This window comes from Rhinoderma darwinii, unplaced genomic scaffold (genome assembly GCF_050947455.1).
Source record: "Rhinoderma darwinii isolate aRhiDar2 unplaced genomic scaffold, aRhiDar2.hap1 Scaffold_819, whole genome shotgun sequence".
NCBI classification, from domain to species: Eukaryota; Metazoa; Chordata; class Amphibia; order Anura; family Rhinodermatidae; genus Rhinoderma; species Rhinoderma darwinii.
In genome coordinates, this window is record NW_027464385.1 from 25,290 (window position 1) to 40,268 (window position 14,979).

Consider the following 14,979-nt stretch of genomic DNA (forward strand, 5'->3'; position numbering starts at 1 on the left):
GGGGAATAAACGCCCCGGCCTGACTCCGCACTTGGATTAGGACCCTTTTTTTTTTTATATAAGTGACAGAATTTCTTCCTCTAATACTTCTTGTTTCTCTCCATTTTTTTTTAGGGTCTTTGTGGGAAAGAATCTGTTTGGGGGAAGAGTTCAGAATTCCAGGACGTACCCTGGTTTTATAATTCCTAGGATCCACGGATTTGAGGTTATTTCGTCCCAATTTTTGTAATACCTGGAGAGACTATATACTACGTACTTCATCCAGACGGTAGAAAAGAAATTGGTTAGGTATTAATAAAGTATTTATTAAGGTAACGCGTTTCAGCGCCGGACTGGCGCCTTCATCAGACCTAACGCTGCACAACTTTCCCAGGTGAGGAGGTTTCCTACACCTTGTTCACCCAGTCACCTTGGTTTTGGGATTCTGCACCAGGAGGTGCTTTTCTTTTTGATTTATTTCAGATATCAGGTTTGCTTTTTCTAACATGTCATCTAGCGGAGGCCCAAACAAATAATCTCCAGGGCAGGGATAGCACGTAGCTTCCCTTTTGACCCAGTGTCCCCCTTCCAGGTTTTTAGCCAGATAGCCCTCCTGGCGGAGTTTGAGAGAGCCGCTGATCTGGCAGAGGGGCACACAGAATCTACCGAGGCGGAGGCCAAAAAAATCTGCTGCCTTAGATAACATTGGAAGGGGGGAGAGGATCTGATCCCTAGGAGTCTGGTCTCAAAAGATATGGCGTGCGCAATTAGAGTTCCACTTTAGAGACTTGGCCACACAAGTGGCTGCAATACCTGGCTTAAAGCCCCGTAGACGCTTCCCAGGTTCTCTTTAGGTAGTAATCGACTTTTCTATCCATGGGATCCTAGATCCCCAAAGGGAAGCCACTGGGGTGTCCAGTCTAGGGGTATTATCCCAGTCCCTGCAGACCTTCCTCTAAAGAGATATTTCCTTTGTGCACAGCAGCTTTCCTATCTGGATTTTTCCATTCCCTTTTAATGAGGCTTTATACGTTCTTATGAATGGGAAAAGTTCTGTTTTCTAGGCCCTAAGCCGACAAACATTGTCCCGGACGGAACGAGGTTCTTTGGGGTCATCGATGGTCATAGTTGCTCTTAGGTTTTAAGAAGCTGATCTACGTCTTCTGCTAAGAACACATTTTGGCGGTCTCGGTCCTTATGTCGTCAGGGACTTCACGTGCCCAACACCACAAAGCTGCCCCATCACTCGCACCTGGTTGGCCACACAATTTATAGAGAATGACGCAGACAATATATGAAATGACAGGTTGTATTTACAAAAATAACTCTAAAACATCGGCGTGGAGCAGCAGAAAGGCCGTCGTGATCGGCTCACATGTTTTGCGCAGACACAAGTCGCTGCCGAGACCGTCCAGATCAAGAATAATAATAAAGAAAACCTACAAGATGTTGGGAGATCAAAACAGGATTTCAAAAATGTGACGTAACTTTCTCAATCTCCAGCAAATCGTCCAAAATCTGAAAAAAAACAAAAAAAAACAAATCACACTTCAAAAATAGAAAATAAATAAATAAATAAATAGAGGTTTATGTCGTTTTACAGCCACAAAACTCTCCTGACAAGTGAGCCGGACCCCGCACTGCAAGAGTGGAACATCCCATGGAAAGCCTGGCCTTGTAAATACATGGGGGTGATCGGTCATTCCCGCTACTGAGGGCACGGTCAGACTTAAACCCCCACAGTGAGAACTTCACCTCCGGGGGAAATGACGCTTGAAGTGCTGGAGGAAATTCCAGTGTTCCACTTACAATATCAGTGGTGGTCCCAATCTTCTTGGCTACGTCACTGCGATCATTGGTGCTCATATAAAGATATCGATTCAGGAGTTCTCCATCCAGCACGTTCCTGACGGCGTTCTGCAGAGTGCGGCGTCCGGCGTGCATCATCCTGGAATAGGAGAGAGGTCAGACGACGCGGTCAGATCACCCTCAGGCAGACGTTAGTGGGGAGCAGAGTGATCGCCCACATAACGGGACCAGGCATGACATCAAAGCTGGAAATTCTCAGACAAAAATAGAGCGAAAACAAAATGGCATCAATAATAAAAGCAAATGAGGGCGACTGTTAGCAGGTCCCGGCCTTCATTGCTGCCGACCATTCTAAGGTCCGGCTGTGCCGAGGCTGCTGCCCGGAACTCAGAGCAGGTGGTTTTGCAGAGGACGGACAGGACGCGTTGAGTCACATCCTTCAGGACTACAATCGAGGACGGTCTTGCTAATAACCGGAGGTCGAGGCGTTCTGAGATTTTTGCAGCTTGGTAACGACTTTAGACAATATTTCTTTATGTTGTTCTTCATTTCATGACAAAAGTGAGAAAAGAACTGAAGACCAATTCACAACCTCAGCTGCCATGTAGTAGAAATCAAACGAAGTCTGTAGATTCCCATGATAACACCACCCCCATCATCTCGAGCGCTCACTCATACAATAGCCACCCACCTGAACGCCCTGGGGTTGAGTCCGGCATGGTGGGGTATCTGGGTGATCAGAGCATTCTGTAACATCAGCAGTCTCCGGTAGGTCTTCTCCTGCATCGGCAGCAGCATACCCACTCCGCCATCCAAAGTGGCAAACCACGTGATTTGTTTGTTGTCCCACAGGCCTGTTTTGCGGCTTGAACCGTCACTGGTGCCACGACACGGTGTTCTCCAGAAAGTGTTTACATGGGACCCCACATGAAAGTCTGCACGCCGCAGCAGCCGGAGCCCACCAAAACTTTCTTTGGCTGGAGAGGAAAACAGACATCGATATTAAATAGAACCTTTCACCTCCCTGTACACGTCCTGCTGAGGGCAGCAAGTAATGGGCCGGGGGCTGCACAAACCCTGGGGCACTTTAAAAAATGTTCTACCCTCCTCCGTTATTTAGATATCGGTGCTATTATATTTGGCGTCCAATATATAAATAACTCCCTGAACTGTCAATGGGGCGTGTACTGGCAAGGGGGCGTTACTATGGCTGTGACACTGTCCAATCAGATACAGACAGTGTTACAGCAAGAGCGAGGAATGAGAGGAGAGTGTGCACGCGCTCTCACTCTTCAGCTTTCAAGATCAGTCTTCTGCCGAACCGGCAAGGGGATGTGTCCCTGCTACGGACAGTGTAAGAGTGGGGCAGAGCCAGAGACGCGCAGAGCCAGAGACGTGCAGAGCCAGAGACGCGCAGAGCCAGAGACGCGCAGAGCCAGAGACGCGCAGAGCCAGAGACACGCAGAGCCAGAGACACGCAGAGCCAGAGACACGCAGAGCCAGAGACACGCAGAGCCAGAGACACGCCCCCTTGCCAGTGCGGCAGAAGACTGATCTTGACAGCTGAAGAGTGAGAGCACGTGCGCGCACACACACTCTCTCCTCTCTTTCTTCGCTCTTGCTGTAACACTGTCTATCTGATTGGACGGTGTCACAGCCATAGTAACGCCCCCTGGCCAGTACACGCCCCATTGACCGTTCAGGGGGTTATTTAAATATTGGGCGCCAAATATAACGGCACCGATATCTAAATAACGGAGGAAGGTAGAAAATTTTTTAAAGTGCCCCAGGGTTTGTGCAGCCCCCGGCCCATTACTTGCTGTACTCAGCTGGACGTGTGCGGGGAGGTGAAAGGTTCTATTTAAGAAGATAATTCTGGGCCAATTACAGAAAGATTAAAAGATGATTTCCACGAGAATTTTCTCAAAAACTCGGAATCAGCGCATTCTGCCAAAGACCAGCAAGATCCGTCCTACCAGAGAAGGATCAACACACAAGGAAGAGTATGGAGGCCCGGCTAATCACCCAGGAGCAGGCAATGGGAATGTAACAGAGGGCGCTCATAGCCGCGTCTCACCTGCCGGGAGGTACATGTACAGGATCAGGTTTCTTTCACGGTCGGACACTAGAAAATAAAGTCAGATGTGAGAAAAGACACTACAGTCCTCATGTGCGGAGAATTCACCTTCTCCCGTTACCCACCCAGGAAGCCGAGCTGAGAATTATCCACCAGGAACTCCACGCTGTAAACCTCCAGCGGCTTCACGTCCTGTGTGGGGGAGGAGGAGACATCAGAACGCAGCCATAGGATCGCCCTCCCTCTGTGGACACCCCGGGGTCAGTACTCACCCTGCTGACCAGAGACAGCGTCTTGCTCTCCTCCTGGTAGCGCAGCAGAGAGATGCTCTTCATAAGATCAGCAGCCAGGATGAAGTTCTTGACGCTGATCATTTGGTGGATATAGAGCTGGGTGTCTATAAATGCCATTCCCGTCAGGTCATTGTCCTTTAGACTCCATAAGAAGATCTGAGGGACGAGGTGGATCAAAGTTAATGAATTCCCTACCGTACATTATAAATATATTACAAGTTACCATCCATACCACCAAGTCCAGCCGTAACGCCTCCCTGCCAAGGCTCTGCCACTCTTATATTATGACAATGAATGGACTGCATGTTGTAGAGGTGATATTAGTCATCCGCCATCTTACCTTCTGGCCAATGGCCGTCACCAGGTACCCGTTACAGTGGCACAGCGCAGTGACCGGACCCTTCTGCTCTTTCTCATACAGGACCTTAAACTTATTCTTGGTCAGAGGCTGCCCGGGCTCCGGTACAACCTCAATGATGTCCATGATCAGGATCTAGTGAGAAGTAAGACGATGAACAGTCAAAGAGGAAGAGCATCAATGGCATACGATAGTTACCCGCACTACACGGGAGGAAGGCCGAGGAGCAATACACACACAACAGCGAGATACCGTTATATAAAGCTGCACAGGATCGACGGACATGACCAGCACCGCTCGCCCCATCCTCAGCACAAAATCATACCACTCACCCGACCTCGACAGGTCACCTCCTCCCCCTGCATGAGGCACGTTCCCGCAGCGATGTACCCCTTCAGTCCTGACACCGTCTCCTCACTCTTCAGATTGACCGTCTTCATACAGGTTACATGCTCCCACTCCTCCAGGTCTATCCTGCAATACACAAGAAAACCTTAATCCTGCCGCCTGAGCGTGCAATAAGCGTATAGAACCGGCCTGCTCTCAGGAGAGCCGCTAATCACGTGTGGACAAGGAAACCGCTTACAGGACACAGGTAGAAGATCTGGGCCCTCCGGTAGCTCTTCAGAGATGCACTGGCTGCAGTAAAAGCTATTAAACTGAAGACTCAATAAGCCTGAATCCCATCATCTCCATGTAACTGAAGACATGAGCCCTGGACACCAATCCTGCACTCTACACCCGACTACAGGCATGAAGACCCAACACCCACAGCCCCATGAAGACCCAACACCCACAGCCCCATGAAGACCCAACACCCACAGCCCCATGGAGACCCAACACCCACAGCCCCATGAAGACCCAACACCCACAGCCCCATGAAGACCCAACACCCACAGCCCCATGAAGACCCAACACCCACAGCCCCATGAAGACCCAACACCCACAGCCCCATGAAGACCCAACACCCACAGCCCCATGAAGACCCAACACCCACAGCCCCATGAAGACCCAACACCCACAGCCCCATGAAGACCCAACACCCACAGCCCCATGAAGACCCAACACCCACTGCCCCATGAAGACCCAACACCCACTGCCCCATGAAGACCCAACACCCACTGCCCCATGAAGACCCAACACCTACAGCCCCATGAAGACAAAGAAGAAACTTCTCCTCTCAGTAGACGGATCCCAGAAGAAGAATACGGACTACAAAAAAAGTCAAACCAACAAACAAAGAACCATTGATGGATTCCGGTGGACTCGGATGAAGGGGCAACACCAAATTCTCTGACCATCTTCCCAACAATGAGATTTCCCGCCTTCTGTCATTACGGGTGACTGGTAAATACTGATATCCACTGATGTACAGAACCAAGACCAGAAGAACTCTACCTACATGAAAAAACATGCTACACAGGGAGAGGCAGAGACGATTTTCCCTACTGCGGATAGATCGCTCTACTTGGGTCCCACTTGAGTAGGAGATTTCTCCATCATCCTATCTTGGCTCCAGCTCATCGCTGATGTCACACAAGTGTCCACAAGGACCTGTCCTCAGCCTCAGATGCTGAAGGAAGAGACCAGATCTGAGGGATAGAGGAGCATAGGATAAGCCAGACCAGGAGATCATGGAGAGAACTGGTGGCATTAATGACACTCCACACAATGCCACACAAGCAGTCCCGGTAGGAGGCTTTTATTCTTGCTGGTGCCCTCATCTTGTGAGGGTCCAATGATATCCCACCACATTCTAGTGGAGAAGAAGCAGGAGGACACTCGACACTACCTGGTATTAGGAATGGTCTCCCAGCTGACAGGTGAGATGAGCTGGATGGAGAAGACCTCCTGGTGAGCTGCAATATAACGATCATCTGCAGAAGAGAAGACGTGAGGATGAGAACGTGGCCACAGACAACTGATGTATAGGGCGACCATATTCCTTGTTCCCTTTACAGGTGGGGGGGGGGGGGGTCTCCAGCGCATCACATAAGCCGTGTCCCCTCATGAACAGAATGTAGATATCAGAGAGGGGTCGATTCGCCAACAGGTAGATTTGTGAAGCTCCACATGAAGTATTCTATACTGCAGACCATCTCACCTCTCTCAATCGTCTCAAACTCCTTCTCTTCCCCGGTCATGCGAGGGATTCGAGTACAGATGTCGTTCACACTGGTGACTATGGCATAAACCTGTGGAGGAGAGTGTGGATCAGTACAGAGCAAATGTCGCCAAAGTAACATCGGACATTGACTAATCACATGGGGGATGGGAGCCGATGTCATTATGTGGACATGTAGAAGACCTGGGGTGGAGAAGATCCGAGCAATGTCCTGATAATCATCTCACCGGTAAATTATCATGTCCTGGCTGTAAATCTGCTCTCCATCTACTCTGACCGGTCACCCCACCCGGGGATCATGGCCAGAGGGGGGACAGACTGTGACCACCACGAGGACCTCCGGCATTATATATAGACAGTGATGGGTCTTACTACTGGAGGGATCAGTGGCCCGGGGATCATGGTCAGGGGGGGGGGGGGGGGGGGGGCTGATAAGCAGCAGTGTTTCCCACCATATCTTTAGAATGAAGTGGCTGCGGTTCCTGGACAGCGCAGGCTCAGGAGGGGCCCGTGCTCCACTACTGCTGCACTCCAGTCCATTGGGGTGAGGGGGGGCTGGTAATAATCCGTAAGTGATAACGTCTCCTAGCTATGTGTCGCTATAACAGACGGTTGGTGGGCCAGGGTTTCACGCGGTTATATTAATAATAAACTTCCAGTGAAAGATGCAACAGACAAATGGCCGAGAGATGAGGCGCTGCCCAGGACGCCTCCTACCATGACCGCTCCGGCACCTCCTACCATGACCGCTCCGGCACCTCCTACCATGACCGCTCCGGCACCTCCTACCATGACCGCTCCGGCACCTCCTACCATGACCGCTCCGGCACCTCCTACCATGACCGCTCCGGCACCTCCTACCATGACCGCTCCGGCACCTCCTACCATGACAGCTCCGGCACCTCCTACCATGACAGCTCCGGCACCTCCTACCATGACAGCTCCGGCACCTCCTACCATGACCGCTCCGGCACCTCCTACCATGACCGCTCCGGCACCTCCTACCATGACAGCTCCGGCACCTCCTACCATGACAGCTCCGGCACCTCCTACCATGACGCTCCGGCACCAGGCGGAGGGCACAAACACCAGTTACCAATATCCACAGACTGGGGCGGGGTCTTACTTTGGATTCCACGTGATAGGAGACGTAATGTACGGTGCAGCGCAGGGGAATCTTCCTCACCGGCCACGGAGCATCATATGATAAATAAGCCGGCAGCACGCTGATCCGCAGCTCACCCTACGGAGGGAAACCGCAACGGTAATGGTTTGTGCGCGGCTATAATCCCCCCCCCTCCGTCATTATCGCTAGTTATCCCCCCTCCCCCAGTTATTAGCGCTGCAGTAATTCCCCCCCCCCCTCTCCGTCACGCTCACTACAGTTGTCCGCCCCCCATCATTAGCTCTGCAGTAATCCCCCCTCCTCTCCGTCATTATCGCTAGTTATCCCCCTCCCCCAGTTATTAGCGCTGCAGTGGTCCCCCCCCCCCCCCTCATTATTTGTGTTACCCATGGGCAGTGCGACGTCCAGATCAGGGCTGATTATCCGGCTGCACTCGGCATCTTACCTGTCTGTTAAAGTAGAGGAAACCTCTGGGGCAGTTGACATTATGAAAGGGGGCGAACGACTCAATACTTCCATCAATGGTCATGGGATGAAGACGCAGCGCTCCACGGGAGGTGACGATGAGCCAGTGAGGAGACGGTCCGCAGATGAACACCTGGCGGCAGAAGGTGAAGATGAGACAAGAACCAATGATGTGAGGATAGAGGAGGAGCTCCGAGAGCGGCACCCACCCCCGAGTATCCATAGATGTCCTGGAAATAACGGAATCGGGCCACACGACCTCGAGCCGCAAAATCCTCACTGGACCCTTCACACTTCTTCTTGGATTGTCGCTGCTTCTTCTCACGGAAGTTAATATTGTGGTGAACCTGCGTGCGGAGGGAGATGTGAGGACAGGTACGTGCGACAGAGCAGAGCGCCGGCCGCTGCAGCGGCTCTTTACCTTCTTAAACCGAACTTTCAGGTTCCCCTGTCCACGCTGAGAATCAAGTGGAAACGCCTCATAGATCAACAGCTCGACATCGACCAGGACCTGAGGGCCGGAGAGAAGACATGAGGGTGAGTGCGGGGATCAGCGGCATTACAGGACGCTCTGACCTGCTCATCGGGACCACAGGGTGTCATCGTTGTGTGAAAAAAACAGAGAACCTGGAGGAAACTTCCGGGAACATCCAGACGCCACGCAGACGTGATCCGTGAACCAGGAGCCGGGATAGAACGCCAACCGCTGAGACCCCGTGACAAACGCCACCGGTAACACAGCGACGGCTCATACTGAGGGGGGGGGGCAGCTGGATGACGGCGACATCAGTCATAGGCAGAGTAAAGTGATAGGATGTGACAGGAGGAGTGACAGGAGGAATGATAAGACATGACAGGAGGAGTGACAGGAGGTCTTCACTACTCACCAATAAATATGGACGACTTTGGCGATTTCCTAGCCCAACAAGCAGCACCTCTTTCACCAGCGGCATCTCATCCTGCCGGGCGTCCTCCTTCCTGCTTTCTCCCAGGGCACACGTTTGCCCAGAAGAACTGTCCACGAGGATGCGCTGCCCCATGGGAAAATTCTTCACCAGAAACACCAAGCGCCATTCAGGAAGCTGGTAAATCTGCGAGGAAGAGAAAACGGCATGAGATGGAGGCCGATGCGGATCCCTATAAGATCCTGGACGATCATGTGAGCGGAGCGCGGTCTGAGACCTCCGTAGGGCGGCGCTCACCTCCATTATGCCGTTCTCTCGGACCAGGACACACCAGTGCGTCGGCTCCATCTTGTGCTGGGAGGAATCTTTGTCTCCAGAGGTGGCGTTACTCCGGCGCGGCTCCTCCTTACTGGGGCTGGACAGGAATCCAGAGTCGCCATAAAGCATCTCATCCTCATCATCTACTGAGTGACTGAGACACAGGAGCAGATGTCAGCGCTGAGACATCTCCAGACAGAAGGACAGCCCCTGACAGGAGGGGACACTCACCTCAGCTCCTGGATCACACTGTCTATTTCTGACACGCTCTGACTGGCAGTCTCTTCTTTCATCGGATATGTCCTGGTCTCTGTGGTGAACATGCCGCTCACATCCCGATACACGCACAGAGCGATCACCTTAGAATGCTGCAGACAAGACAGCGCAAAGCCATGAGCGAGTGGGGACCTAAGCCTTACCCATGCACACGGGGGAGCCCTGGCAAGCTACCGCGACACACGGGGGGGGGGGGGGGAATGTGGACCACGGCACATGGGGGGGGGGCCGGCGAGTGACCGCGACACACGGGGGTGGGGTTTGAGGTGGGAGCCCTGGCTTGCGACCGAGGCACACGGGTTGGGGATGGTGGAGCCCAGGCAAGTGACCGCAGCACGGGGGGGGGGGGGGGGGGGGGGGGGTATGTGGACCGCGGCACACGAGAGGGGGGGGGGGTCGGAGCTGGGACCCACAGCGGGTGACCGTGGCACATGGGGGGGGGGTAAGAGCCTTGGCGAGGAGCGATGGGGGGAGCAATGGCGAGCGACCACGGGATAGAGAAGTGCTGATAGACGAGGGGACCCACTATCAGATCATGACACAACAAGACGACTCTAACCTACGGCACAAGCCGGAGACGCCCGGGGCTACTCACATAATGCAGGTTGGGCTTCTGAAGGGCCAGTCTGTGGGATTTGCCGCCATACGTGTCGCTCTTCAGCTGGAACATGGATACTTGACCTTCTGCACTGAGTATCACCACATACGGATCTGCCACGGCGCAGTGTACGATGGGGGAGCCCAGGTCCACGGGGATGAAGTGCAGCTGGTTCACTGAAACAAACAATGCATGAAAATAGCGCCGCTTAGTGCGGATTCTTCCGGATCTGCAGCTTCACCATATCCCCTCCCCCGTGGTTACCCTGCAGGCAGTATTGGGGTTCCCAGCACTCACCTCCCTCCAGCAGACGGATCCCCAGCGGGGACACCTGGACGATGTATTTATTGTCTCCTATATTCCCAGCATACACAGTGGGGCCCTGAGTGGAAAATCCACTGGTGTCCAGCTCCATGATCTCTTGTCCGGTCTGAAGGATCTGGAGAAACATGAAGACAGGTGTGACCCCTGCGATCATGTCTAGGAGGCGGGGCCCAGCAGGAGGCGGGGCCCAGCAGGAGGCCAGACCCCCTCCTTATTACAGTCCCGGCCGCCATGCTCACCATAGTGGACTCTTCACGACTCAAGATGAGGAATCCATGGCGGTTCTTGTCCTCGTCGTCCTCTGGCTGCCCAGCACTCGCATCTCCATCCTTGTCCTCCGCCTGGAAGAGAAGACCAGACTTACAGCAGCAGAAACGTCAGCAGGACACGGGGCATGATTAGACGCCTACCTCCACCTTCTTATGAGAAGAGATCACAGTCCACATGTCGTGGCATCCAGGAAGCTCAAACGTGGTCACCACTTGTGGCCGGATACTTTTCTGTGGTAAGAAACATCTTTTTATTAGATCTGATGGAACAGAGAGACTTCCCATCCCCCCCCCCCATAAACGAGCGCCGTGTCCTCAGGGATTCTCCAAATCAGTTATTATATCCGCTCCGCCAACGCCACAAACCTATCACCCTCCAGAGACACCACGAACCTCTGACCTCATCCCCTAAATCACCTGATGGCGGCTACAGATCTTGCAGAACCCCTCCCCCACAGGGAACAGCCCCTCCCCCACAGGGCAGAGCCCCTCCCCCACAGGGCAGGCAGGCACACCCTCCTCCACTTACCTGCAGCACGGACAGCGCCCCGTTCTTCCCATGTCCGGAACACAGGACAATCTCCAGGTCCGGCTCCAGGCAGTTCTGAAACTGAAATAGCAGAACTGTTAACCCCCATCATCCACAGCCCGTTACACCCCAAGATAAGACCACTCAAAAACTAACAGTACTATAAAATTGTGGGGTACAGAGGATGAGGAGCAGGTGGTCGGGGAAAAGGGAGGTGGTGGTCGGGTATTTCGGGGTACAGAGAGGAGGTGGTCGGGGTACAGAGGTGTGGTCGGGTATGTCGGGCTACAGAGAGAGGAGCAGGTGGTCGGGGTACAGAGCGCAGGTGGTCGGGTATGTCGGGGTACAGAGAGGTGGTGGTCGGGTATATCGGGGTACAGAGAGGTGGTGGTCGGGTATATCGGGGTACAGAGAGGTGGTGGTCGGGTATATCGGGGTACAGAGAGGTGGTGGTCGGGTATATCGGGGTACAGAGAGGTGGTGGTCGGGTATATCGGGGTACAGAGAGGTGGTGGTCGGGTATATCGGGGTACAGAGAGGTGGTGGTCGGGTATATCGGGGTACAGAGAGGTGGTGGTCGGGTATATCGGGGTGCAGAGAGGAGGGGGTCAGGTATGTCGGGGTGCAGAGAGGAGGGGGTCAGGTATGTCGGGGTGCAGGGGCATGAGTAGGTGATCCTCGGGGGGCAGCAGGGTGATGCGCAGTTTTCACCTCTTCAGACAGGAAGGCCGGTTCCCCCATCGACGCCATGGCACACGGTCCAATGTTCAGGATACTGTCACACACCTAGAAAAGACGCAGCAAACATGTGACCATTGTACACGCCCCCACCCCCCATAATCTGAGGGGGACACAATACTCAGCCTATGACACACACATTACCGCCGTGCTCCCGCATTACTGCCACCCGGTTACATCACAAGACAGCAGACATGCTACGTGGTCTCTAGGATGACGGGGCCCGTATGTTATGTGCAGGGGCAGCAGAGCAGGGGAGGTTACGGCTGAATTTACATTCTCCCCTCCCCCATTATACTTGCATCTCTACTCACCTCAAATGAATATGTGGACAGCTGAGTGCCCGACTGCATCTCATTCCCGTACACCTCAATCTCATCAATCTCATCCACATTCACCCCCTTACTGCCTGCGAGAGAAAGCAAAGCAATGACCTGCAGCAACCAGAGGGGGCAGCACAGAGCACAGTCCTCTAATGATCCTGGCAGTGTACCCTATACTGCAGACAGGAGGCAGCACAGTCCTCTAATGATCCGGACAGTGTACTCTATACTGCAGACAGCACAGTCCTCTAATGATCCGGACAGTGTACCCTATACTGCAGACAGGAGATAGCAATCCTCTAATGATCCGGACAGTGTACTCTATACTGCAGACAGGAGGCAGCACAGAGCACAGTCCTCTAATGATCCTGACAGTGTACCCTATACTGCAGACAGGAGATAGCAATCCTCTAATGATCCGGACAGTGTACTCTATACTGCAGACAGGAGGCAGCACAGAGCACAGTCCTCTAATGATCCTGACAGTGTACCCTATACTGCAGACAGGAGATAGCAATCCTCTAATGATCCGGACAGTGTACTCTATACTGCAGACAGGAGGCAGCACAGAGCACAGTCCTCTAATGATCCTGACAGTGTACCCTATACTGCAGACAGGAGATAGCAATCCTCTAATGATCCGGACAGTGTACTCTATACTGCAGACAGGAGGCAGCACAGTCCTCTAGTGATGGGTAACGTGTACTCTATGCAGAGAGCAGCATGGCACTCACTGTTCGAGAAAGAGAAGAGTCAATTCTTTTCTTCTGACTTGGCGGCTCATCCTAAAAATACACGTATGACAGAAATAAAGTGTGTGCAGCTCGGCCTGACCCGCTGCTGATCGGAGACACAGGTAACGGCACTCACCGCCTTCTCAGGGTCCCTGCTGAGTCCGGAGGGGCTGTCCTGGACCTTCTCAGTGTATCGGAGAAGCAGTGAGTTCCCTAAACGTGATCCCAGAAACAGATATCCAGGCTCCATCAGCGTCATCTAACGGGTGTAAAATAGCGTCAGCCAAGTGTGAGCTCTGAGACCGACTGATCTGCTGTCACTCAACGACACCGGTATACCCACCGCCCTACCTGAGGTACCCCCAACACCAGCCCCTCACCTGCAGCACCCCATGCCCCAACCACTTCAGCATATTTACAGCTAGCGGCCCCTCCTCCACTTTCACCCCAATATTACACTTACAGACGTAGTCAGGACGCTTGCTGCTGCCTTGTCAAGTGAAAAGAGCGAACGCTTCTCATCCCTGTCTGTGATCAATGTCAGGACATAACTGAGGAAGTCAAAAGGAGACACCATCACTGCTGCAACAAATAACACCCCAACAGAACACACAAACTAAGACCGATCAGTTAACAATCAGCACACGGCGGCTGCAAGCTGCGATCACAAACATAAGGCAGGTCTCAGTGACACACACAGCTCTGCTACTCCATAGAAGATCAGGGCACACACAGCTCTGCTACTCCATAGATCAGGGCACACAACGACTGCTACATCTTATACTAGACAGAGGCCGACAGCAGCGAACGCTCAAACTCCCGACACTCACATCTCACCGCCCTTCAGGGAGATCACCATCTTGTCATAGGAAATAAACGTCGCCTGACAACAGTCCAAGCTGATCCGGAGGCCGTCCTGAGACTCTACGGAGACAAGCGGCAATACATATATGTAAATGAGGAGACAAGAGACACAGGTGTTACAGGTAATGGAGACAGGATACAGGAGGGTGATCAGGAGGACAGTACAGATACAGGTGTTACAGGTAATGGAGACAGGATACAGGGGGGGGTGATCAGGAGGACAGTACAGATACAGGTGTTACAGGTAATGGAGACAGGATACAGGGGGGTGATCAGGAGGACAGTACAGATACAGGTGTTACAGATAATGGAGACAGGATACAGGGGGGTGATCAGGAGGACAGTACAGATACAGGTGTTACAGGTAATGGAGACAGGATACAGGGGGGTGATCAGGAGGACAGTACAGATACAGGTGTTACAGGTAATGGAGACAGGATACAGGAGGTGATGAGGAGGACAGTACAGATACAGGTGTTACATGTAATGGAGACAGGATACAGGGGGTGATCAGGAGGACAGTACAGATACAGGTGTTACAGGTAATGGAGACAGGATACAGGGGGTGATCAGGAGGACAGTACAGATACAGGTGTTACAGGTAATGGAGACAGGATACAGGGGGGTGATCAGGAGGACAGTACAGATACAGGTGTTACAGGTAATGGAGACAGGATACAGGGGGGTGATCAGGAGGACAGTACAGATACAGGTGTTACAGGTAATGGAGACAGGATACAGGGGGAGATCAGGAGGACAGTACAGATACAGGTGTTACAGGTAATGGAGACAGGATACAGGGGGGTGATCAGGAGGACAGTACAGATACAGGTGTTACAGGTAATGGAGACAGGATACAGGAGGTGATC

General features: G+C 52.8%; 1 protein-coding gene across 1 annotated transcript; it reads right to left on the reverse strand.

The window, feature by feature from the left end:
• Positions 1-1,274: 1,274 nt before the first annotated feature.
• On the reverse strand, positions 1,275-14,170 carry CPSF1 (cleavage and polyadenylation specific factor 1; the record flags this gene model as incomplete). Its single annotated transcript, XM_075849434.1, has 28 exons — positions 1,275-1,497; positions 1,789-1,927; positions 2,480-2,765; positions 3,866-3,913; positions 3,991-4,057; positions 4,138-4,314; positions 4,499-4,651; positions 4,849-4,990; positions 6,309-6,393; positions 6,621-6,711; positions 7,768-7,884; positions 8,213-8,365; positions 8,442-8,579; positions 8,654-8,743; positions 9,120-9,323; positions 9,435-9,609; positions 9,687-9,823; positions 10,327-10,505; positions 10,627-10,768; positions 10,893-10,994; positions 11,064-11,153; positions 11,452-11,532; positions 12,163-12,237; positions 12,504-12,598; positions 13,246-13,297; positions 13,383-13,505; positions 13,710-13,797; positions 14,077-14,170. Coding segments are annotated over 28 exons (3,371 nt in total), but the record flags the coding sequence as incomplete, so codon positions are not given.
• Positions 14,171-14,979: the final 809 nt, after the last annotated feature.